The sequence below is a fragment of the Pyrus communis genome, chromosome 17 (genome assembly GCF_963583255.1).
Source record: "Pyrus communis chromosome 17, drPyrComm1.1, whole genome shotgun sequence".
Classification (NCBI taxonomy): domain Eukaryota; kingdom Viridiplantae; phylum Streptophyta; class Magnoliopsida; order Rosales; family Rosaceae; genus Pyrus; species Pyrus communis.
The window spans coordinates 19,266,705-19,291,145 of record NC_084819.1 but is presented as its reverse complement, the minus strand read 5'-3'; the positions used below and the strand labels follow the sequence as shown (position 1 = coordinate 19,291,145).

At 36.8% G+C, this 24,441-nt stretch overlaps 4 protein-coding genes across 4 annotated transcripts; 2 read left to right on the top strand and 2 right to left on the bottom strand.

Moving 5' to 3' along the window:
* Positions 1-826: 826 nt before the first annotated feature.
* Positions 827-2,871, top strand: LOC137722361 (E3 ubiquitin-protein ligase ATL6-like). The gene has a single exon (XM_068461346.1). It carries the CDS (start codon positions 1,177-1,179, stop codon positions 2,293-2,295), a length of 1,119 nt encoding a protein of 372 aa, XP_068317447.1. The 5' UTR covers positions 827-1,176; the 3' UTR covers positions 2,296-2,871.
* Positions 2,872-4,534: 1,663 nt separating this feature from the next.
* Positions 4,535-8,443, top strand: LOC137722360 (DNA excision repair protein ERCC-1). Its single transcript, XM_068461345.1, has 9 exons — positions 4,535-4,827; positions 5,427-5,535; positions 6,206-6,309; positions 6,662-6,761; positions 6,925-7,001; positions 7,264-7,363; positions 7,524-7,595; positions 7,687-7,755; positions 7,847-8,443. The coding sequence occupies exons 1-9, from the start codon at positions 4,571-4,573 to the stop codon at positions 8,150-8,152; spliced, it is 1,194 nt and encodes a 397-aa protein (XP_068317446.1). The 5' UTR covers positions 4,535-4,570; the 3' UTR covers positions 8,153-8,443.
* Positions 8,444-9,014: 571 nt separating this feature from the next.
* LOC137722358 (probable serine/threonine-protein kinase PBL7) lies at positions 9,015-13,029 on the bottom strand. The gene is made up of 6 exons (XM_068461342.1): positions 12,442-13,029; positions 11,784-12,031; positions 10,287-10,669; positions 9,699-9,831; positions 9,516-9,605; positions 9,015-9,403 (listed from the first exon to the last, which is right to left on the bottom strand). The coding sequence occupies exons 1-6, from the start codon at positions 12,923-12,925 to the stop codon at positions 9,272-9,274; spliced, it is 1,470 nt and encodes a 489-aa protein (XP_068317443.1). The 5' UTR covers positions 12,926-13,029; the 3' UTR covers positions 9,015-9,271.
* Positions 13,030-14,043: 1,014 nt separating this feature from the next.
* On the bottom strand, positions 14,044-16,175 carry LOC137722359 (uncharacterized). The gene is made up of 4 exons (XM_068461343.1): positions 16,038-16,175; positions 15,413-15,625; positions 14,914-15,013; positions 14,044-14,463 (listed from the first exon to the last, which is right to left on the bottom strand). The coding sequence occupies exons 2-4, from the start codon at positions 15,581-15,583 to the stop codon at positions 14,207-14,209; spliced, it is 528 nt and encodes a 175-aa protein (XP_068317444.1). The 5' UTR covers positions 15,584-15,625; positions 16,038-16,175; the 3' UTR covers positions 14,044-14,206.
* Between the last annotated feature and the right edge of the window lie 8,266 nt (positions 16,176-24,441).

Sequence of the window (24,441 nt, the reverse complement as noted above, 5' to 3'; positions counted from 1 at the left end):
TATGTAAAAATTGAAGTATGCAAACAGTATGTTTTGGCGAATAGAGTATTTTTCTTCACTTACTACGTTATGCGTTTAAACTTTCTTTTAGGAGTATGATATCTACACATCCCATTTTTACTTCACACATACCTTTTTAATTTTTGGCCGTCGGATTTGATGAATTGAAGAAGATCAACAAACATAAATTATCAAGAGGTGTGTGAGAAGTAAAATAGGGTGTGTGGATAACACATCTTTTCTTTTATTCTTTTAGTGTAGATTAGATTACTAGGGTAAAAAATATCACTGGATATATAAAAAATTAAACCCAATTTTCAACTTTTTCTGATATATATATTTTTCATTGAGAAATACCATTCATTAGCCAATATACTACTAGGTCAAGTTTGTTGAATTAAAAACTTTGCCATTAAAAAAACATTTCGTAGAAATTTTAGAAAAATGAAAATCCTATTTTATAACGTTAAGAGTTATTGTTTTTTTATTCTGGTCAAATTAGGGACAATTCTATAGAACAAAGTTTGAGGTACAATCTGGTGCATTTTTGTCCTAGATAGATGTATTTTTGTTTACTATAAAATTAAGAACATTTTTTTTTGTAAAAAAATTGGAAATCTTTCTAATCGCTAATTGTTTTTATTTAATTAGTTGACATGGTCACTTAGTATATGTTTTAGTATTTTTCACTTGTGATAGGTCTTATATTTGATTCTTGTGAAAGACGAATTTGAATCACATTATTGTTAAGATTTAACTCGCTCTCTCATCTATAATCCACCATTGGATTCTGAAATAATTTCCAATAGTCAAACTTATTACCATATTCCTTTCTAATTCGGAAGGCCGAGCAACGCAAGTCGCCGCGGAACGCCACCCATGACCAGCCGCTGACATCACCGCAACCCCCTACCGTTCCATCGCGAGAAAAGCCAGAGAAAGTCCCGGGACTGCGGGTCCCACTCCCGTCCCCATGGCTTGATAGTCCTCGTTTCCCTTCTTCGTCTTCTGCTCTTGTATTCCTTCGTTCCACAAGACACCTTCCCCGACGTTACTTCTCCTCTCTCTCTCTCTGTCTCTCTCTCTCGTTTCATTTATAAACCTCCTCCCCCCTTCCTCTCTCACTCTCCTTCTATATCCTCCTTTTCCAGCAATCCTCCCCGATACCACAACAACATGGCTCCGCTCTTATCCTGCGCCGCCAAGCATGTGGTCCTCGCTCTCTTCCTCCTCTTCCTCCTCTCACCGGTTGGAGCCCAGCCCAGTCCGGACGGGTCCGACCCCTACCAGTACCAGCGGTTCAGCCCGCCGTTGGCCATCATCATCGCCGTACTGATCGCCGCCCTCTTCCTCATGGTTTTCTTCTCAGTCTACGTCCGCCGCTGCTCCGACACCTACCAAGCCGACAGCGTCCGCGCCGGCGCCTCCCACACCGGCCGATCCCGACGAGGCGCAGCCTCACGCGGTCTCGACACCGCCGTCCTCGACACCTTCCCCACGCTTGACTACGCCGAGATCAAGGGGCTTAAAATAGGGAAAGAGGCGCTCGAGTGCGCCGTCTGCTTAAACGAATTCGAGGACGACGAAATGCTGCGTTTGATCCCCAAATGCGACCACGTGTTCCACCCTGACTGCATCGACGTGTGGCTGATGTCGCACACCACGTGTCCCGTGTGCCGGGCCAACCTCGTTCCGCAGCCCGGCGACGCGGCACCACAACTCACTGACTTGGGATCCGAGCAGCAGGAGGGCGACGTCGAAGCTCAAAACGACGCCGTAGACGCGGAACGGGAGAGAGATGACCTGGGAATGCTAGCACAGCAAGAGCCTGAGGTGTTGAACATAAACCAGACGCTCAATCGGAACCGTACTCGTGGATCGAGATCGAGCAGGCTGCGGAGATTGTTCTCGCGCTCACACTCGACCGGACACTCTGCGGTCCAACCGGGAGAAGACACTGAGCGGTTCACCTTGAGGTTACCGGTTGAAGTCAGGAAACAGATTATGAACCGGAAGCTGAACCGGTCCACTAGCTTATTGGTCTTGCCCCGAGAAGGGAGTTCGAGGCGTGGGCCCCGAACCGGTGAGAGTAGCAGTATTAATAGAGTGAGGAGCTACAGAAGGCTCGAGCCGTTGGACCGGCAATTTAGATCGGACCGGTGGGTGTTCAACAAAACGCCACCATTTCTCACAAGGATGTCAAGTCGTTCGTCGCCGAAAGTGGCGGCAATTGACGGTGAGACACCGGCCGTGCCGGAAATGTCTAGGAGCAGTTCGGCTCGGCCTCCGGTTTAATTAGCTTTAGTTAGTTCGTATAAGTTTTTTTAATCTTTTCCCCTCCACTGCTTGGGTCAATTTGTTCAGTGTCTATAAATGTTTTTGTACCTTATTTATCAATTTTCTTGAACTTTAAATTTGAAAAGACCGGGTGTCATGTAGATGACAATGTTGACACTCATATTATATATAGTCAATGGAATGAGTTGGTCTTACAAATTAAAGGATCTTGCTTTATCGGGCGACTTTATGTATAATGTATTCCGAAAACGAGAATTTTAAAGAGTTTGTAACTCAGTTGGTAAGTATTATACCACATTCAATATAAAATCTCGATTTTAATTTTCATTCCTCTAATATTTTTTTAATTAAAAAAGGACTAAGGACAAATTGAAGAAAATATCAAATTAAAGAGGTTTTTGGGAGGGAAAAATACAAAAGGACCAAAATTAGTTAAAACTTGTATTCAGATATTTGAATTGAATATGATGACCCAAAATGAATGGGAGGGAAAAATACAAAAGGACTTCTTGTTGGACAAAAAGAATTCTTTGTTCTTCTAATGACTTGGTCATCGGCTACCATGCAAACTTTTCAAAAAACAAGAGCCACATATTTTTCGCTTGGTTGTGTCCACATTAAGATTTAGTAGTGTTTTTCTTCATTTGTAAGTGATCATAAACAGTGTTTACATAAGAATTTCATTATTTGTGCTTTCGATTAGCATGCAAGATAACATGATGATTATTGCATACTTAGACGAGGGGAGAGATTTTTTAATAGAACACGGATCGGTATACCATATGTTATATACAAGTAGTGAGAAGTTTTTTTTTAAGTATCCCTCCATTTGTTTGATATAAAGTTAATATGTTTGTGTTCCGAACACATTGAAAAATTTCTTAGCGAGGAAAAATGATTTTTTGCATAATATGTGATTTGGTACTTCAGAGTTTTGGAGTGTTCCCCTTTATAATTAATAGGGTGGAATTTTTTACCATTTTGTTTGGCATTCATCGCCCTTTTGGTGCTAATTGTTCGGCAGTTTATGGAAGCAACCGATTGCTTTTTGGGTCTCCTCATTCCTTTATCTTATCTTGTGACTTAGGGTACTAATTCCCGCCACTTTCCAATTTTAGAATATATAAACCTTTTTTTTTTTTGGGTGTCAAAGCATTTGAAAATTAAAACCCGACTGCTTAATTATAAGGAAAACTAACGGAAAGTTTAAAAAACTTTAGTTTTAATAAAAATGATAAATAAAAGTGTAGTGAATAGTACCACAAAAATGTGAAAATGTGATTTTTAGTTAAAAATGAATAGTACATGGAATGTTTCGTTAAAACTCTCTTAATTATATTGTTTGGAAATTACCAACACCCCTCTCCTTCTAGCACATATTGGTATTCCACTTTCTTTGGCATTTTCTTCTTTTGACTCTCAAGTGCCCTCAAAATTGAATCTAAATTAAATCTCAAAATGAATTGGTTTACCTTGTTGTCAAATTAATGAAACAATATTATTTGACACGTGAAATGGCATTCCCCTTGACCCCCGATGCTCTCTTATCTATTAGCCTAAGGGTCTTGCTAACTCGCTCGCCTTCGGCACCATCAACAATTATTATTGGCATCGAATTATTATTACTTTTTTATTCCCTTTTTATGCAGAAATAAGTGTCAAATTTGCTTATCAAGAGGATTGTCATACGTTTTGGTTAGAAAGCGATTTCTCCCAATTCAGATGATTTTGTTCCTCCTTGACCTCTACTTTTTTTGGAATTTATTTGTTGGCCGGTCTACATGTTGTAATTGATTAAAAAAAAATTCAAAATTTTTGAGAATCTTTGTCTGATCAAATTTTGCAGTATAGATGATGTAAGAATCACGATCACATATTTATGTTGGTGTAGTTTGTAATTACTCACTAGATTTTCTTTTGTTGAAAACTACTTATTGGATTAAACGTCATGACGTTGGAATTCAATTATTAATTCATGCTATCGCTAATCACCAAATAAATTACGTTTATTAGTATCACACTCACTTTTTCAGTTCACTGTAGAATCCCAGTTTGTTGACAAATAACGCGTTACAATTGCGGTTTGTGATCAACACGACAAGAATACGAGAAAAACTACATTTTGCTAAACCTAGGAGTTTTAAATTTGCAATGAAATGGGCTTTAATGGTCCACAACCCGTCATCACTTCAAGCCCAAGCCTGAAACCCAACACCACCTACGCAAAACCATCAGCGTACTCGAAGAAAGAGCAGAAGAAACAGAGGGAGACATGGAAGACGAAGACGGAGGGCAAAATACAGAGTCAGACCTGAACAAAAACAAGAAGAAAACAGTGATAAAAATACCATCTTTTCAAGAAGTACTCGAGAGCTCGCAGTCTAAATCCACCCCGCCTTCTCTCTTCACTCCTTCACATAGTTTTGCTCAAGCATTTGCATTCGTCAAGTCCTCTGAGTTCTACTCGCCGCCTCCTGCCTCCACCGCCGCCTCAAAACCGCCGCAGGCCTCAGACGCCACCAATTCGAGGTACCCTTTTCACCAATTTCAATGCAAACCTTTGTGTTTGTTTAGTGGAGAGTTTTTATTTGGATTTATGGTAGTTTCTGATTTAGGAAATGTAGGTTATTGTTTGTTTTGGTGGGAAATTTTTTATTCATTCTCGCACTTCTATTCTGATGGGCGTGTGAGAAGAAATAAAAGAGAAGGTTTTTCGAGGTTTGGGCTTCTGAAAAATTTGATCTTGCTGTAATTTGTAAACATTGACTTTCGTTACAACCCAACTTAGCATTTTCGAAATGTTAGGGTCATAAAATGCTGGAAACTAAGTTTAGAGAACTTTCTTGAGCTTTTGATTACTTAAAACTTTAATCTTTATGATGTTTGATTTTGCGATGATTTGTCAGCTTTCATTTTTCTTAGAACCCAAGTGAGCATTCGCTTTCGAAATCTTAGGTTGATAAAATGTTGGAAATCAAGTTCAGAGAGAAGTCCTCTTTGTTGTATAAGAACTCAGCAAGGACAGAGCTTCTAGTTGATTGAACTGTTAGGTGGTTTGTTAAGGTTTGTGTTTTCTTTTTCTGGTTATCCGAAGCTGAGATGCTTTCGTTCTTTGTTTTTTGGTTTAGGCAAACTGGCCAATCTGATGTTCCGTCTTCATCATCTGCACCTGCGAATGCAGTTGCATCATCTTCATCTGTTCAGCGTCGCAATGCAATTCTTGTGAGCCACAGACAGGTCTAGTACTCTTCATCCAATGGTACTTGGTGTGTTTTTCTTAGAGTTTTAGACAATGCATTGCATCTTTTCAAATTTAACTGTTTAAGATAATGGTACTTCTTCCTTACAATTTGAAAGTTGGCATACTTTGGCTGAACAGTGAAACATGAGTAGAACTAATGAATATCAGGTAACCATTGACCACATTTTTGAAATTTTAATGTGCCGATCTTAGTATCTTCAGTAATGGTGTGATTGACACTGGCAATTTTCGAACCTTATTACGTATACGATATATGTGATGTCCTTTTTTTGCAAGACTTCTTAAGATTCCCTTATTCATATGTTTATACATTTTGATGTCAGTGTGTACGAAATTTGTGACAGAAAAAAGGCTGTAACTGAACAAAAGGATAAGATGGGTTTTTTGTTTGTTTTGGGGTGTCAGTGTAGTGAATGATTAGCCAATTTGATGCAACCATTACTCAGTACTTAATTTTGAAAATTGGATCTGAAAGTCCATGTTTTACATTAGTAGCCTTACCATGATATGGGGTCTAGAATAGCTCCAAATATTATTGCCACAAGCAGAGTAAAGTTCATGATCAGCCTTTGCATCGTTTAGCAATTTTTCACTCCACAGTCCTATTATTGTGAACTGAGTGTAAAATTTAATTCCTCCTTACAGAAGGGAAACCCATTGCTGAAACATATTAGAAATGTGAGGTGGGAGTTTGCAGATATTGGTTGTGACTACTTACTTGGGCAAAGTTCATGCGCTCTCTATCTCAGGTTTGAACATTTGCACGTATGTCATACCAAGTTACATATATGTGAATCTATAGCCAGGATGCTGTGGTAAATATGATACAACTGTTATGTGAAAACTTACATAGTATGACAGTTTATCCAATATGATTTCTCATCTAGCTACCTTTGCTTTTATTTTCTCATGAAAAAATGGAATATCTAGATGGAAATTGACTAACAGTACACAGCAATGATATTGTAGTTGCCTTAACTTTAGAGCTTGAGGTGTTTTTGGACTCGAGTTGATGATGCCTAACTCATGCTAATTTTCATACGATGAAACGTATAAGTTGATTTAGATTTATATGATATGTATGTTGACCAATTGTTTTAGTCTTCGGTATCATCTGCTGCATCCAGACTACCTATATTTCCGTATCAGAGAATTGCAAAAGAACTTTAAGCTTCGTGTTGTCCTTTGCCATGTTGATGTGGTAAGCCATTGTGCCAATATTGTCTTTCATAGCTTTATCAGTAATTTTTTATTCGTTTTATCGTAGTTTATACTTTGACGTAACTCATTGGACGTACAGAGTGAGCAGTTCTTTTTCTGCCTTTATAATAGCAGACTTGCTCACTATTTCTATTGGTTTTCAGGAAGATGTAATCAAGCCTTTACTTGAAGTTACTAAAACTGCTCTGCTTCATGAATGCACATTATTATGCGGTTGGAGGTATAAATATTTTGTTTTGAACTGCAAGCCAAAAATGTAAACTTGGCAACGGTCTTTTTTTCCATGACTCTGATATTGGAAAGTTATATTTGATATTCTTCTCGTAAGCTTTTCAAGAACATGATTAACTATTTTAACGGGGATCAAGTATGGTTAAAAGGGTCTCTGTTTGTAAAGGTGTTTAACTTTAGCTTACTCCCGGTAGCTTAGTTTTTGTTAGTTTCTTTGACCCCAGATGTGCTTCTAACATGTTCTTTTATAGCTTGGAGGAATGTGGTCGATACTTGGAGACTATAAAAGTTTATGAAAACAAGCCTGCAGACATTATTCAAGGTCAAATGGATACAGACTATTTATCGCGGGTATTAGTACAGTTGAGGTCGACTAAGCAGTTATATTCTTCATGTAGAGAAATTAGGGTCTTATCAAATTATTTGCTTAATTTGCGATAATATCTGGTATGGATTGTATAATTTATGAAACTGTGAATTCATTGAACTGAACCTTGTCTATTTTGGGTAGCTAAATCACGCGTTAACGACAGTTCGACATGTTAACAAGACTGATGTTGTCACCCTTGGTACTACGTTTGGGGTATGCCTCCAGTTTTGCACTGAGAATTCGTTGGCAGATAGTGTGGTTTTTAGTTTTTAGTAATGTTGAAATATCATTCTCATGTTTGCAGTCTCTTTCTCATATCATGGATGTTTCCATGGAAGATCTAGCTCGTTGCCCTGGGATAGGAGAGCGTAAGGTATTCTCTGTCGACCTTTTTTCTTTTTAATGTTCAGACGAATATACGATGGGAGGCATAACAATTGTACCTTTTTTGCCTTGCTTATCAGGTGAAACGTTTGTATGATACATTTCATGAACCATTTAAGCGTGTGGTTGCCAGTCGCCCTACTGTTCCAGAAACCTCTGTCCCGAGCAATGCTGAACCTGGTTCAGTGGATGAAGATAAAGCAGCAGAGGAAACAGAAGATGAAAGCAAACGTGGAAAGAAGGAACGAAAATTGAGTGTTAAGTCGGCCTTGTCTGCTGCCTTTTCCAAATATGCTGATAAAGTTAATAGAAAGAGCATCAACTCACAAGGAGAGAAACAAGGAGAAACAAGTACTGCCATGGAAGCTGAATCTGAAAACGAATGAGTAGAAATTCAAGGTTAGGTTCACTGTAACTGTTGCATTCTTCGCAGCCGGTAGTTCATCGACAAAGTTTCGTTGCCCGAAATCTATCTGCTGATAGCACCATCTTAGGCTGATTTACGGTTCTAGAAATGTATTCGGGTTATTGTTAAGCCATTAAAGGACCATGTTTAATAAATTATTACAAATTTACACGCGAAACGCTCTTCTTGTACGTTCATCTTCGAAGTTAAGGGTTTGTTTGTAACTTTCTTAAATGATTGAGAGCTTGTTTGGTATCCTTCTTGGATCCAATTTTTTGTTTTTGACGACAAGTACTCAGTAATTTAGTAACATTCTTCATTTTTTTTAAACTACAAAGTATTTTTAAATGGAATACCAAGCAACTCCTAACTATATATATTTAAGAATACACTTGGTCATCGGTCAGTCGCAATCTAAAAACAACTCAATACCCAGATTGAATACACCACATCTCATCCACTAGAAAAAGAGAGGTTCAACATAAGGGTGGAAGTTGGAATGATGCTTCCGATATCAACATTAAAATTTTCGAATTCGAAAATTTCTGTGTAAGAATATTTTCAAAAAATTAGAACGAAAATTAGAATCCGCTTAGAGATTCTGAATTTCCAATTTGAAGTTTTTCGAAGTGTTCTGAATTTCTTCTGGTATAAGAAGTTTCAAAATATATTACAACATACAGTTATATAGTAAAAAGGATAAGCATATATTACAGCACAAATTAATTGGATTTATACATATGCATGCACGAAATATTAAGTTAATTAAAATACTAGCCGATCAAGAATGATGTGTACCCTTGTTTTCAGTAAAAAAAAAAAAAACAGAGTAATGTTGTTACAATCATCACTCAATTGTACCACAAGATAATGTCCGCCAACACAGGTAGGTCTTATCTCTATTGAAGAGATGATACAAATGATGGTACTACTAGGTGATAAGAGTAACATTTAAAAAATAAATAAAAAAGCTGCCAAAGCACTGGCTGATAAGATATCTGAACAGTTCACGTCATTTTGTAGTTTTCACATGAACCCTAATACAATTTTTTTACTTTTTATTTGGAGAAAACCCTAATACCTTGGACTTGGTATTTGGTTATGAAGACGAACGAGAGGAAGCACCATAAGAGGAGCTGTTAACCAGCGGAATTAGAGACGGTACCACGTCCGTCATAAAAGGCCGATATTCAGCTTCCGGCTGCACACACATTGCTGCAATAGCTGCTATCTATAAGAACAAAAATTATAAAAAGAAAACTTTGAGTTGGTTAAAACTCTAAGAATCCATAACTTTCTGTTGATGATTATATAATTAATTGGAACGTCCTAGCTAAGCTGACCTGAATTAGATCCCGCTTTGAGAACTGCCCCTGAAGAGCTGGATCAACCATTTCCAATACTTTCTCTCTGTTAGTTAACCTTGGAAGAGCCTGATTAATTACAGTACAAAAAATTTAAGTACATTTTAGTTTCATTTTGCATGCATGCATACTCATCTGTTAACAAATTTACAATTGACGTACCCATGAAACAAGGACATGCTCTCCAGGAGGCCGTTTTGTGTCTACCGGCACGCGCCCTGTTAAGAGCTCTAAAAGAACCACGCCGTAGCTGTATACATCTGATTTTGTAGTGAGCCTTCCAGTCGAGGCATACCTATATCATCAAGGGTCCAAAAACTTAATGAAAAATAAAAGATCGATCACTGTTATTAAGTTAAGAAACTAGTACTTACACAATGCACTTCTTGTACACAGGCATTTGAATTCTCTTTTAAGAAAATGATTTCCGCACACATTTTTTCTCTTTTTGCACATCTTTATTTATTTGTTTTATTTAATTCAACAATTTGGATTAACAAGTGTTGATAAAAAAAATAAAAAATAAAAAAATAAAAAAGGAATGTGCGAAAATTACTTTTATCTTTTGTTATATAGTCCGTTTTGCTCTACCCAAGTAACAGTACTGAAGATGATAAAAAATGACAGCTAAAATAATAGTGACAGTGTATATACACCCATGTGCATGCATGCTTCCATTGCAGTGCCTATATGTTTGTTAGTATCTGAATGGTCGTGAGGGGGCTCCATTACAGATGATGCAGCACTCACTCTGGTGCCAGATATCCGGTGGTCCCTAGCACACGCGTTGAAATCTGACCGTTGATCTTGTCAGAACCCATCTTGGCCAATCCGAAATCCGACACCTTGGCACGAAAGTTTTGATCTAGTAGAACATTGGTGCACTTGAAGTCACGGTGTATAACAGATGGGACTGCATGTTCATGGAGGAACTCAAGGGCCTTAGCACAATCAAGGGCTATCCTCAATCGGGTCCCCCAATCCAACGGCTGATGATTGTTTGTAGGATGGAGATGGCGTTGCAGAGTACCATGGGGCATGCATTCAAATATGAGGAGCCTATGGTGCTGGTCAGCACAATAGCCAAGTAGCTCCACCAAGTATTGAGAGTGCAACCGGCTTAGTAGATCCACCTACAATAAGGAGAACACAGGAAGATAAAAAGGCATTGGGGTTAGTCTAGTGGTCATTGAGGATAACAGTATGCTCAGAGTTCGAAATCCTTCAAACTTACTAAAAAGGCAAAAAAACAAACCCAGTTGTTGTTTTTAATTTTCTCCCAAATCCATGTGCAGGAATTGAATAAAACAGTTTAGAATGATTTTGAATCCTGAAATTTAGGGTCTAACTTTGTTTAAAAGATATAATGCACACATATTATAAAGAAAACTCCTATATCAAAACATTTGAAGGAAGCATAATGTTTGTGTGAGGGAGGGTTACTTAAGTCAACCCCTAAGATTTGCTTTCCCAAGTGTGTTTTATGTGTGTACGAGAGAGGGAGAGAGCCAAAAATCTTTAAGTGGAGGAGGAGCTGGGATATATATATGTATCCTTCTTGTCCATTGTTCCTAAATCACTTGTGCCAAAGATTTATTAATGGAAGAGTACTTGCTTGCTACAGGATATACTCATCTTGTTTTTGCATCTCATCACGTGATGGACATAAAGAAATGTCCATATTTCAGGCAAGTTCTCTTCCTTATTCATGGAAAAGGAGTTAAATGAAACGGAGATGCTAAAAATGTGTTGTGTTAAACTAATCATGCAATGGCAACCTATGTATGAAACTAAAAATTAAATGACATCGTGTTAGTGGTCGAGAGTTTTACAGTGGCGTTCTAAGTGGTAGATAAGTCCTCCTATTAATGTCACTTACTACGGTTTAGTGGTATTCCTCTTTACTTATAAGTGAAAAATCTTAAGTTCGATTCTCACCAAAAGCGAATTTGAACCATGTTAGCCCATTGTAAGACGAAGTTCACCCCCTAGTATACATAATACCATTTGTTAAAAAAAAACAAAAAAAAAAATCCTCCTGTTAATGTACTATGTACCTTCTAATGCACATGAGTTTGTGTTGACAAACAAATGAGCACGTCTAAAAATGACAAAATGACATTAATTTTCAAGTCAAATGTATTCAGAAAAGAAGTGGAATAAAAAACAAGACAGAAACGAAAATTAAGTAAAGAAATACATGGATCAAATCAGAACAAAAAAAAGCTAATAAATGAAGTCACTCACCTCAAACCTGAAGGCACGCTCCCCTTGCCTGCCTTCCCTGCGCAGCATCTTAATTGCTACCACTGTCCCATCTCTTAGGACCCCCTTATACACCACTCCAAACCCACCATGCCCTATCACATTTGCCTCGCTGAAATTATCAGTGGCTTCCTCAAGGTCTTTGTATGAGAACACTTGAACTCCTTTGTCTGCAGGTGCCCTCAATGACCTTCCAGAATTCCCTCCTTGGAGACAACCACCCTTCACATCTGCCCCAATTTCACACATACCAACATTAGAACTTGGACTTGCACTTGCTCAAAATCATCTGTTTAATAACAGAGTAGCTCCTACTACAGGAGTACAACTTCCTTACAACAGTATATTTAAATGTTACTGACACTGTCATGCATTTTAACATTCTCACATAACATAATGCGACTGGTTTGGGATATAGACACAATGACTTTTCTTAACACATGAGAAGAACTTGCTTACAACGGCAATGTCACTTTGGCATTGTCCTAAGCGAATTATGCCTTGCCTTGCGTTGCACATGGCATTGCATGATTGAATTGGGATATGGCAATGGTGGCATCTTGATGTATGTAGTTAAGTTTCTCTCCTGGTAGTTGGTACAAATAAAAATGAAATAAAAGATGGGGTGATGTTTAATTACCTGGGCTAGAATTGAAGTCCACTGCGGTTTGAGCAATGGACCTGCAACTTGTATTGATCAAGCCGGTGTTCTCTTTGTAAATATCGCCATTTGTTTTCTTCAACTTGACGAGCCGTCGAAGCATTAATATGATGAAGATTATAGCAAGAAGGGCCAAAACTGAGATGATGGAGATGATGATGATAAGAACAGTTTTTGAAGGAAAGTTTCCATGGTGGTGTTGGTGGTGGCTGTAGGGTTGGTGTTTATGAGTGTCGTTTTTTGCGGCGAGGTCAAGTGGCCCAGCGGATGCAGCAGCGGTGGTGTTAACTTCCATGAAAGCACAAAGCAATGCACGAGAGAGAGAGAGAGAGGAGGGGAGGGGGGGGGGGGGGGGGGGGTTGGGGGTGGGGGAAGAAGAGAAGAGGTGAGGTGTAAGTTTGCATATGGTGTAGAGGTGGGGGTTGAGTTTATTTCCCCTTTTAACTTTTAAGTAGGATGCCATCTCTCTTTCTCTCTCTTAAGTTTGGTCATTTCACATGATTCCTCTTTATCTCTCTCTCTCTCTCTATCTCTGCCTCGTGAATAGCTGGTTCTGTGTACTTGCTTCGTCTCTTCTTTTGTATTTTCTAAAGGAATTGTCTCTGTCTTTCAGAAAGTCTTGGAGGTTTTCGTATCGATTCTCCACTTAAAATCATTCAATATTTTCTTCATCGGTAAATGTAAGAATCAAATTTAACAATTAAAACACTCATAGTATTAGCACTCTAAAGCTCCAACAATTAGTTTATGTTCAAATGTATAAATATATACAACGATATTTCTGACCATTGAGATTTTAATCAAAGATCTAATAACAAAAAAAAAACCCACGTATCAAATATCACCGAACATATTGAAAAAGAGTAGTGCTATTCACACATTTTTTTTATCCCCTACAAACCCTTGTTACTTTTTACCCATTAATCTTCTTCAATTCATTCAATCTAACGGTCAAAAATTGAAATAGATGTGTAAGAGATAAAAATAAGTATGTGGATAGTATAACATTCATAAAAAATCCCCAACCATTATTACCTAATTATATAAAAATCCACCGCTTCCGAAAATTCCGTATTATCTGGATGCTTATATGACTTGCAGACATGTGGATAATGACCTTTTTCACCCGTTGTGAAATTGGCAAATGTGCCAACCTAATACAATTGCCACAAAAACAAATAAACAAACAGTAAAATAGCAGCTTCAAACCCAGAAGACAAGGAGAATAAGTTGAAACAAAATGCCCAGACACATTACATGCTACAGGTCCTTACAACTATGTTTTATAGGGTTAAAAAAGTAAGTTCATTATCATCTTTGAAGGACTTACCTGTTGTCGGGTACATATTCTGTGTCTGTCTCACCCTCACGCTGTAAGTCATAAAATAAGTCACGTGAGGAGGAGGAGAGGCATTGCGTGAGGGTGTCACAGAGACATGAGAAATATATCCCGTGACAGGTAAGTCCTTCGAGGATTATATGGAACGATCAGTTTCATACCAAGAGAGAAATAAATTGCTCTTTTTGTGTGAGAGTAACGTGTGGTCCTTTCATTTGGTACAAGTTAGCTGGTGCATAACATGTTAAAGAGTCTCAACTACGCAAATGAAATTAAGTCTTCCCAAACTGATACCCAAAAGTATTTGAGATCCTAGCCAACCGAACATGCTTCTCGATCGATAATATGCAAAAGACTATATCATCGATAGATTCAGTAAAAAAGTCGTAACGTTTTACAATTCCGTCATTCATCTGCAAAACCAAGGAACCTGTTGATAAGCTTGGCAACTGGTGTCGCATCACCTGGATGGTAAGGAACGAGGGAATCCAAATTCATATCTGCTACAACGTGATGAAGTGTCTGCGGGCGACCATAGTACAAATGCTTCCTGTCTGCTAGTTCTTCTGCCAACTCACTTTGATGGTTATCCATCAGATCTTCATTCACCACAACAATTAAGGGCTTACCAAGCCTCAATGTCTCAAATATGCTCCCTGACCCTGCGCCACAGTAAATTATATTCACATGAAACATCGTGGCCAAGAAAATATCCGAAGCATCAAAGTAAATAAATGGCTCACAATCAACTATAATTTTTACGCCTCGTCTGTACTTTTACATTATACAATTTTGACAAAAAATTCTTCAAAAATTGATGAATTCAAAAACTATCAAAAGCACTAAACTAAAATTACAAACTCTAGATGAGTGTCACATTTATGATAGGAAAAGAGATGAAACTAATACATAATAGTTACCGAGTCCTCATGAGGATCTCTTTCACATTTGCTTCCTTGCAATGTCTAAGATTCTAACATGACAAATTACCGCTGCAAGTCTTTTAGCTGAAACTACGTGCTTTTTAGAAATACATCAGAACACCTGCAAGTCCTTTATTAACCAAATGGTAAAAAATGCAGAAGGATAAGAAGACGCTATCAGAATAATACCTGCATGACTGATCACAAGAGATGCGGCTCTCAGGTGGTCTGCAATGCTTGAAGAAAAAGTGAAGTAGTCAACAGCAAGGGGCTCATCTCCTCCTTCAGCCTGCATCATAAAAAATGTTGACGGGGAAACAAAGAAAACGAAAAAAGCATGGATAGACTATGACCAACGCATATGTTCTAAATAACGAATAACGGTTATCTTGCTGAGTTTCCAATAGCTTATTAGAAGATTAATTTCTTCGTCTTCGGGAAAGTTCTAAATTCCTTGAAGCACAGACAAACTTTTAACCTCTATCCACATAGGAATTGAATATCAACACTACAACTTTCCATGCCTTTATTGAGGTGGAGCAACTTGAACCGAAATCTAAAATAGCAAACGGGACAATGCATTCTTCGAACATCCACTTTTCACCCCTTAAAGTTTGTTACTTTAAATTAGATTGTGAAGAACAACTACAAATCACATAATTCGTGCAACCCGAAAAATCAAAAATACCTTTGTTGGAATATAGGATCCACGCCCCATTTGAATTAGAAGCCGAGTATACCCTCTTTTCGACAACTCTTCTTTAACCTCATGTGTATCCACCGCTCTAACAAGAGCATCAAAACTAGTAGTTCCAACAGTTACAAAAACTGTCTTCACATTGACCTCAGAATCCCCCATCTAAAACCTCGTCAGTTTCCGAAAAGCATGAACTACTCAACCCTATAGCCAATCACAAGCAGCAAGAAGCACAATCACAATTAAAAAAACTGAGGAGCTAGGAATTGAAAAAATAAAACTATTTTCCGAAAACAAATTGGTCAGTACACGATAACCAAATACATTCGAAACGGAAATTCAAAAGACTAAAACTGATACCAGTCAGTCAATTCCGACAAAACCAACTTCAAATCATTCAACAAATTTAAATGCATTCCTTAATTTAGACACAAATTTATAAAATTGGCAAACCCAACAGTCAAAAACTTATTCGGAAGAGGAATTCAGACACGAAATAATAAACCCATCAAAAAGACGGATTACGCACTCACTTAATCACAAGAACCTGATTACGTTGATCAAATTAATCAAACATTTAAAGCCAAAGGAATTGACAGATTAATGAAAAGGGTACCGAAATTGACGGCAGGCTAGTGATCTGCTTCCTCAATTTCTCGTCTTCACCATGACTGCAAGCTTCGCCATGGCTGCTCAGACTGAGTTTGAGAGAGACAGAGGAGAAAGGTGCGCGCTTTGACGGAGAGAGTTAATCTTTTCTTATTTTCATGAAATGCCCTTGAAATTGTCACTTAATCTCACTTTAACCACCTAAAACTCAATTTGTTACAATTTGTTTCCTACTTTGTAAATCTTGAGTTATTTTATCTCATTCTCTTCTCGTCCATTCTAATGGGGTTGAATAGGACTTCGTATATATTTTGTGTGTGGCCTCTGCCACATCTCTCAAATTTTGACATCTGAACATTCATAGATTCACTTAATCCTACTTAAAATTGTTAATCCTCCAAATTCGAGTTATCTCCCAAATAATAGGAAAATATGTTAATTTGCTAAGATCAACCATTCAAGTTTCAGATTTGATTGCGTATTACAAATGAAGGTTTACCTTTAGTGTTTTATTTTATTTGTGACAAGCGATATTCTGACAACTCTCATCTGTATAGAGAAGGTTTCTCTCGCTATTTTTCTTTTTGAAGTCATTTCATTTTGACTTAGATCAGTTTTCCAAATCCTCTATTAATAAATAATTTAGTTTGGAGCCTCCTTCTACTTCTATTTTGCAGCATTGTTGAAACCTATTGAAGAAAAAAATGTAGTAGTTTTATTACTTGAATTATCTCATGGGAGATCATTCATACAAGTGGTGCGTGAAACGAATATTTCGCCTTTGCTATGTGACCAACACATAACTATGAATGAGATATCCATTTAACTTGACATGAATTTTTGTCTTGCCTCGTAGACTTCCTAATGTGTATTGTGTTTGTATTTGTTTATCCGTGTGAAGATTCAAGGTTCATAACAAAGGGAGAGAATATTTGAGACACAAGTTAGCATAAGAAGAAAAGAAGTGCTTGGGGAAGTCTAAATGTACGAGAGCAAAGGAGGGGAACATTGAAACCTTGGGAAATCGAATGTTGTGTTTGCAATTGGAGTTTCCTTGTGGCTCTCACCAATAGTTCTCTATGGTCATGTATTATATGGAGAAATTTTTTATTGTGACGGGAACATGGGTGATACACCACTTGTTTTTATATAAATGATGAGAAATTTTATTTTTTAAGTTATTAACTTTTTAACACACATATCCCACAAGTTGTATAGTGATACGTGGTGTATCACCTAATATCTCTATTATATGAAGAAAGTTGAGGTTCCACCATAAAACTACTTGGTAATATAGTGAGTAGCCCAACTTATTTATAAGCCCACATGGAGCGCGTATGGTCGTTTGGCTTCGTACGTGGGATAACTTGCTCTGATACCATAAAGAAAGTTGAGGTTCCACCATAAAACCAATTGCAATATGGGGAGTAACCCAACTTACTTATAAGCCCATGCAAGGTCTCTCCTCCCATCAATGTATGATTCATTCTCAATTTATATACCTACAACCTTATCATTTGTGGTTATCTTACATACTTTAACGTGATTAATTCCTACGTTTATTTACTTCGCATATAAGAATAAGAGGATTATACGGCCATAGCTTGGAAGCCCTGTATATATGCATCGATAACACTGTGAACACATGCGTAATGGCAAGACCTAGATCATCCATGTGGTCTCATCTTTGCATTGAAATCTTAATTCCTAGAAGCTCAACGTCTCTCTTTTCGTGGTCGTTTTCGGTTCGGTGTGGTATGCAAGAGTTGGCGGCAAGCTGTTCTTGATGGGGTTCTCGTCGACCTATAAATGATATGCCATGGTGCATGAAATATGCTTGGTTTGAGCATGAAGGAAAAATCATAAGCATACTGGAGCTCTCTGATATTTTAATGCCGAAACAAACTTACTCCGTCGGATAAATCATGAAGAATGGAGAGAATTGTTCGTTGATGCGAAAGTTGTGCTTCGAAAAGGGGTTGGTTGCTTTTCTCTTGATGATTGTGATGGTTTTGTTGTATCCCATTCTAATTCTCTAGATACATGTAAGGGTGGATAATTGGAACCAAAAACTGAAATCGAAATACAAACCAAATCAAACGGCATCAAATGATTTGTTTTTGCAATTTTAAAACGGTTTCAGTTTGAAACCTTAGGAAGGGTTTACAATTCTAATCTTTTTAAAGCAACAGTAGATGACATCATATACAATGTCCAATCAAGTCTGGAAGACGCGGGTGTAATATGGGCTTTGTTTCTTGTTTGGGGAATGTGGGCATTCTTGTGTCTGTTTGCCTTTTGGGTCATTTTATTTTGACCTAAATCAACTGGCCCAAACCCTCAACCAATAGATCATTAATTTGGAGCGTTTTTCTATTTCTATACATTGAAGAAAAAGAATTGAATTACTAAACTACACGGCATCGCGAGTTAGGAGCATCATAGGAGATATCTTTTGTATCCGTGATGCATAAGATGAGTGTCTCGCATTTTCTGTATCATGCAAGTAGCACGTGACAATGAACGTTTACAAGCTTTTGTTTCTCGCGGAGTAAACTAATGTGTATATATTGTGTTTTATTATGTGTGACTTCAAACTTCAATGGACAAAGGGAGGGAATATTTGAGACACAAGTTAGCAAAGGAAGGAAAAGGGGTGCTTTCCTTGGGGATGTTTAAATGTTTGGGATATGAGAACAAAGGAGGGGGACAAAAGTGAGGGTCTTCAGTCGTGATTTGAAGTCTAAAGTGAAAAAGCAATCGGAGTGTGTTTTGACCATACTTGGGGATTTAGAATTCACATCCTCTTCATATGTCGCAGTCAGACGGACCTAAAAACTTGAACCGTTCAAAAGAGGAGGAGAGAAACTTGAACCCTTAATTTGTATGAGGTGGGTTAGTGAGATGAGCTTAATAGAGTCCTCAAGAATTAAAATAAGTGGTCTGAATCTCTAAATCCATTGGCTTTGGACATAGAGATCCGAAAAGGATCTCGATTCGAGGAGTTGAATATTTTTTTGGAATTCTTCTTCTTTTCCATACATTCATTTTTCTGTGTTTTGTGCATCCAAATTTTTTCCAACATATCATATATACTAAAACTCAACCGGCTTGGTTAGTCTGGATGACCAGTGTGATGACCGTTTTGCCCCTCGGTTTATCCTTGCTTTCCTCCTTTGTGGCGCGCTTTGTACAGTGAGATTACGGTATTACAGTGAGATTATGACCAGTACGACGCCTGCTCTCCACTTTTCTTCTCACTTTTTCCCTTCTGTTTCAATTTTTGGCACAAGGTTACACCAGTATTAAACAACTACATGTCCTCCAAAGGTCAGCTTATTACCATATTTCATCAAGTTCGGTATAAATAAATCTTCATTTTTTACTACAGTTATACATGTGGACATGCCTCCACAAATACAGATTAGTTCTTGGTTAAATACTTTGTGTTCAGTAAAGTTGACATAGAAAATCTTCCCATTGTGTACCAAAATCCTCCGCACATGAAAACAAAAATTCTTACTCAAAAAACACATATTACAATACTGCTGTATCTGTTGTTTTTTTATTAAATTAATGCACTGTTTTCAATTTTATATCGAACACAAAAGAAAATGCTCTTACACAATGTGGTTACTTACATTTTTTAACTTATCTACCACATGTTAGTCTGAGTTATATAAACAGGAAAACAACAGTTCAATAGAAATATGATGCATATCATTTTGTTAACAATGGTGGTAGCTAAACAAGCAAACAGTTTGTTTCAATTAGTTAGTACATTTTATAAATCTCAATCAGAGTTGTTTCAGTGTATTCAATACATTTTTTAAGCACCTTTCCAGTTAGTTGTCCTAACTAATTATTCCAGCTTATTCACCATATAATACCAACAATTTAACAACCAATGATACTTCATTTAACATAGACTCCATTTGGAAAAAGCAAAATAAATCTTTTTCTCTGCTGAAAAACCAACAGATATAATGATGTAGATCACTTATATCAACAAATTACCATAGTTCACCCTAATGCTATACGAGTTTGGCTGCTCTTATGTTTCCTCATTATTCCATCGGTGATTTGTATTTTCAGTTATTAACCATTCTTGACTAATAAGTCTTTTTCAAGACCAATTATGTTTAGCTTCTTCTTTTTTTTTTTTTTTCAATCTTGTACTGTATGGTTTTCTACCATATAATTACAGTTATATCTGATTACAAGTTTCAATATACTTTTTTCAATGCATTAGGAAAAAAAATTATATCGTTGTTCACAATGGACATGATCGCTATTCACAATGGACATGTCCAGCTTGCAAAAATTACAAGGTATGCTACCACTCTCCATAATTTAGATATCTATAATGTGCATAAAATTTGTAACTTGAGCTTAAGAAGCTTCTGGTACACAGCCAAATCACTTATATAAACAAATTAACATCATTCATCCAAATCCTATACCAATTGATTCCTTTTTATTCTCTCAACCTTTTGTGTAATTTTATTTCTATTATTTTTTTTTTCGGTGACTTGCTGTAGAAGTTAGATGAGTTTTTCACATAACATGGATGATGAGTATGAGAAACTCATTCAGGGAATGAATCCACCAATGTAAGATCCCACATCGTCCAGGGGAGTGATCCTTATATATATATTTCCATTTTTACCTAGCACGAGGCCTTTTGGGAGCTCACTGGCTTCGGATTCCGTAGGAACTCCGAAGTTAAGCGAGTGGCGCACGAGAGCGCTCCCAGGATGGGTGACCCATTGGGAAGTTCTCGTGTGAGTTCCCAGAAACAAAACAGTGAGGATGTGCTGGGGGCCCAAAGCGGACAATATCGTGCTACAGTAGAGCCTAACCCTGGCCGCGTGTGTGCCGACGAGGACGTCGGGCCCCTAAGGGGGGTGGATTGTAAGATCCCACATTGCCCAGGGGAGTGATCCTTATATATATATTCTCATCTCTACCTAGCACGAGGCATTTTGAAAGCTCACTGGTTTCGGGTTCCGTAGGAACTCCGAAGTTAAGCGAGTAGCGCACGAGAGCACTCCCAAGATGGGTGACCTATTGGGAAGTTCTCGTATGAGTTCCCAGAAACAAAACCATGAGGGTGTGCTTGGGTTCCAAAGCGGATAATATCATGTTACGGTGGAGTCGGGCCCAAGAAGTGGTCCCGCCCAGGCCGGGATGTGACAACCAAGGTATATACAAAAATCATACATTGGGTTCATATAGAAGTTTGAATTTTCTTTTAGGATACAACTTTGATGCAATAATTTATATCATGGTTTGTAACATATCGTATAGATTTTGCCTGTAATTTGTTTTCATTGTTATTTATTTCCTTGCTGAACACGGTGAAGCGAATTCTCTTAATTTGCCTTCTTGCATTTAAATTTGCATGTCAGTTTATGGTAAATAATATTCAATTTTCATTGTCTTCAATTCTACTGAGTTGCAGTTTTATCATCTATTTATAAAACCCATTTAGACTTGTAATTCTTTTGTGTGGTAAAACTTAAACTAAAGCATTATGTATATCCAAGATTGAAGAAGAAGTTTAAGTTAAATTAGATGGACACCCAATACTAAGGGTGATATTGGCAGGGTTGTAACCATATCAGTAGTCGATTTTATAAATAAAGTGAAATACAAGACTAACCCAACATGTATCATAAAATAATGTTGCACTACTTTTTTCTCTCTCTCGGTACTCAAGATATCATTCCTCACTTGGCCAAAAACGATAGATTATCCCTCATGATGTGCTTTCCATGTTTGAATATTTTGTTCATTCAGTTTCAAGTGTTTTCTTTTTGTGTATAAGAATATCTTAGTAACTCACTGTTTTTTCTTTCTTCTAGGTGGTACAAAGTTCTATCTAGACAATCTTTTTAAACAAGTTACCTTTGTAAGGTATCAAAACTACAATTTTTCCATAGCAAATAAAATTCTTTCCTTCACTATGGTAATTTTGTTTAGATTAATTAATGTAACATTGATACTAACTCAAATTTATACATTGCTAGAAAGGCAATTTGTAATTCCGCAGCAACGTGCAGGCATTACTAGCTAGTTTATTAACAATAGAGTGACGAAAACGCCCTTCCAATTGCTTATGGTTGTTTTTTTTTTTTTTCTGGTTTTTGCACATTGAAATGGCATCTTTGGCCTCAGTTTCCACGTGTTTCTGGTCTATTTTTTTATCCCTTTCTTCCAGTTCATCTCTTTATCTCCCCATTTTCAACTTTTGCTTATTCTGGAACCTAGGGTAGGAAAACTAATTAAAAATATTTAAAAACTTTGAGTTTTAACGATAAAGATAAAATAAAAGGTAAAGTGAATAGTACCATGATTGACTTTTTAGTGTAAAAATATGATTTTTCGTTAAAATAAACAATACCGAGAACTTTTTGTTAAAGTCCCATTTTTCTCTCTCTTCCACGCAGCCATTGTTCTTGTTGCCCGTCGTTGTCAGCCGTTCTCGGGTTTTTCTTGCCGATTAACTACGGCGGCTTTTGTGCTTCACATCGCTCTTACCCATGGTCGGTTTCTTCCTGGAAAATTTTCCATCCTCTGCTTTTCCTTCTACTTATGGACTTTGTGATTTTCGCTCTAGTTGTTGATCTGGGTTAAATTTGAATCATTTTTTTGCCTATGCAATCTAAGGTTCTTTGGTGAGTTATTTGGTTTTCTTGCTTTTTTTTTTTTTTTTTTTTTGGTTTATGTGTGGTTCTCTGATGTGTTTTGATTTTTGATTTCAAGAAAATTTAAGGATACGATCAAACGTTTACTGGTGAGTTTTCTATTTATCTGATTGTGTGTGATTTAATTTTTTTCAAGCTTTTCTATGCGGCTTTGCAAGCTCTTTATCATCAAGGTATATAATTTTTTTTCTTTTCCCAGAATCTTTTGTTGGATGGAATCGTTTTTTGTTTTTTTTTATTCGGAGGGACTATGTTTTGTTTGCATATGAGTTTTTTGTGGTTTTTGTTTGCATATTTCTGTTTTGACTATTTGCAAATAGTTTTTCTCAATAAATAATGAAAAATGGGTCTCTGCTTTATGTGAAAAAGGGAAATGGTGTGTTGTGAGTGATTGAATAATATTTACATTGCAATTAATAAAGTTAGCATGAATTGTGGTCAAATCAATTGTAAATTATCCAAAGTGACAATATGATTGGTAACGCTCTGCCTACGGCAACCAGCAATCTTTAATGTTGTGAACATAACAATGTAATGTTTTTGGAATGAAAGCCTTGATTAAGAATGCCAAACTAATAAATTTATTGAAAAATTACAAGATCTAAAACATATGCAGATTTGAAAATGTGTAAAATTGTATACACAGCATGAGGATTGATGAGCATGGTTGGTTAAGAAAATTGGTTTTCTTATGTTAGTCGTTGGACAAAAGCTTGGTGGGACTGATGGAGAGTATAATTTTAAAGAGAGTATATGTATGGATTTAGGTGACAAAATAGATTGAATATGAAGGCAACAAATTGGTTGCTGACAGTACGATAGGGAGAGGTTTGCTTAGAGACCGAAATTTCAAAGATGGAGGTCGCCTTGTTTAAATATTTTTGAAAACAACAATTTTGTAAAATGATAAAAGAAAGAGATTTTCTTAACTGATCAAATTGTTTATCATGACTAGCTTTGCTTCCTTTGGGTTAATAAATGTTAGATGCATGTTTAACATGTTAATTACATAATTCTGTAAATGGTCATTTACCATAATAGTAGAAAGGAGTTGAACCCTTGCATGACGGCGTTGGTTCGAACATCATCGGTGTTTAATCTAACAAATTTATCGTTTGGCGAAAAAAACAAAAAATTACAGAATTCTCTTTATATTTTTCAAATTTATCAGGTTTAGGACTGTATTGGTTAAATCTAGTTAAGTTTTTGGAATTTTCTAATCAACAGTATTTTCATTCATTACAGGGTTTGGTGATTCTACTATTGAACTGCACAGAGTTGAGAAAGAAAAAAAAAAGACCATTTTGTTGCCAATCAATCTAAAGACATAATAGAAAAGGTATGAATAAATTTTTTTTGATGATATAATTTCGTTTCGATTTGTGATCTCTGATATACGATATGGATTAGTAATCTCAAAAAATTTAATTCGTGTTTATTGTTTGTTTTCTTATTTATTGGGTATCAATGAACTTGCCGTTGTTTCCGAACATCAAACATTCCAAATTGTATTTGTTTTGCAAATTAACCTCTGTATCGTGTGTAACCATGGTGATCAGTTATGGTGATTGAGTATCAATTTATTGGTGTTGTCCTTTTTGTTGATTGTTTGAGGTTTAGGGTTTAGGGTTATAAACGATAAATATTCCAAATCCTAAAAATGTAGTCTGGCTATGGGACCTTTTGATTTGATGAAATCAT

Excerpts from the sequence above, each read along its gene's own strand:
- LOC137722361 (XM_068461346.1), top strand. The coding sequence starts at position 1,177 with ATGGCTCCGCTCTTATCCTGCGCCGCCAAGCATGTGGTCCTCGCTCTC.
- LOC137722360 (XM_068461345.1), top strand. The coding sequence starts at position 4,571 with ATGGAAGACGAAGACGGAGGGCAAAATACAGAGTCAGACCTGAACAAA. Across the intron at positions 6,310-6,661 it reads TCATGCGCTCTCTATCTCAG|TCTTCGGTATCATCTGCTGC; the intron begins GTTTGAACATTT and ends CAATTGTTTTAG. Across the intron at positions 6,762-6,924 it reads TCCTTTGCCATGTTGATGTG|GAAGATGTAATCAAGCCTTT; the intron begins GTAAGCCATTGT and ends ATTGGTTTTCAG.
- LOC137722358 (XM_068461342.1), bottom strand. The coding sequence starts at position 12,925 with ATGGCATCCTACTTAAAAGTTAAAAGGGGAAATAAACTCAACCCCCAC. Across the intron at positions 12,032-12,441 it reads GGACTTCAATTCTAGCCCAG|ATGTGAAGGGTGGTTGTCTC; the intron begins GTAATTAAACAT and ends AAATTGGGGCAG. Across the intron at positions 10,670-11,783 it reads AGCGTGCCTTCAGGTTTGAG|GTGGATCTACTAAGCCGGTT; the intron begins GTGAGTGACTTC and ends TCCTTATTGTAG.
- LOC137722359 (XM_068461343.1), bottom strand. The coding sequence starts at position 15,583 with ATGGGGGATTCTGAGGTCAATGTGAAGACAGTTTTTGTAACTGTTGGA. Across the intron at positions 15,014-15,412 it reads GATCCTATATTCCAACAAAG|GCTGAAGGAGGAGATGAGCC; the intron begins GTATTTTTGATT and ends TTTATGATGCAG. Across the intron at positions 14,464-14,913 it reads TCTTGTGATCAGTCATGCAG|GGTCAGGGAGCATATTTGAG; the intron begins GTATTATTCTGA and ends ACTGTGGCGCAG.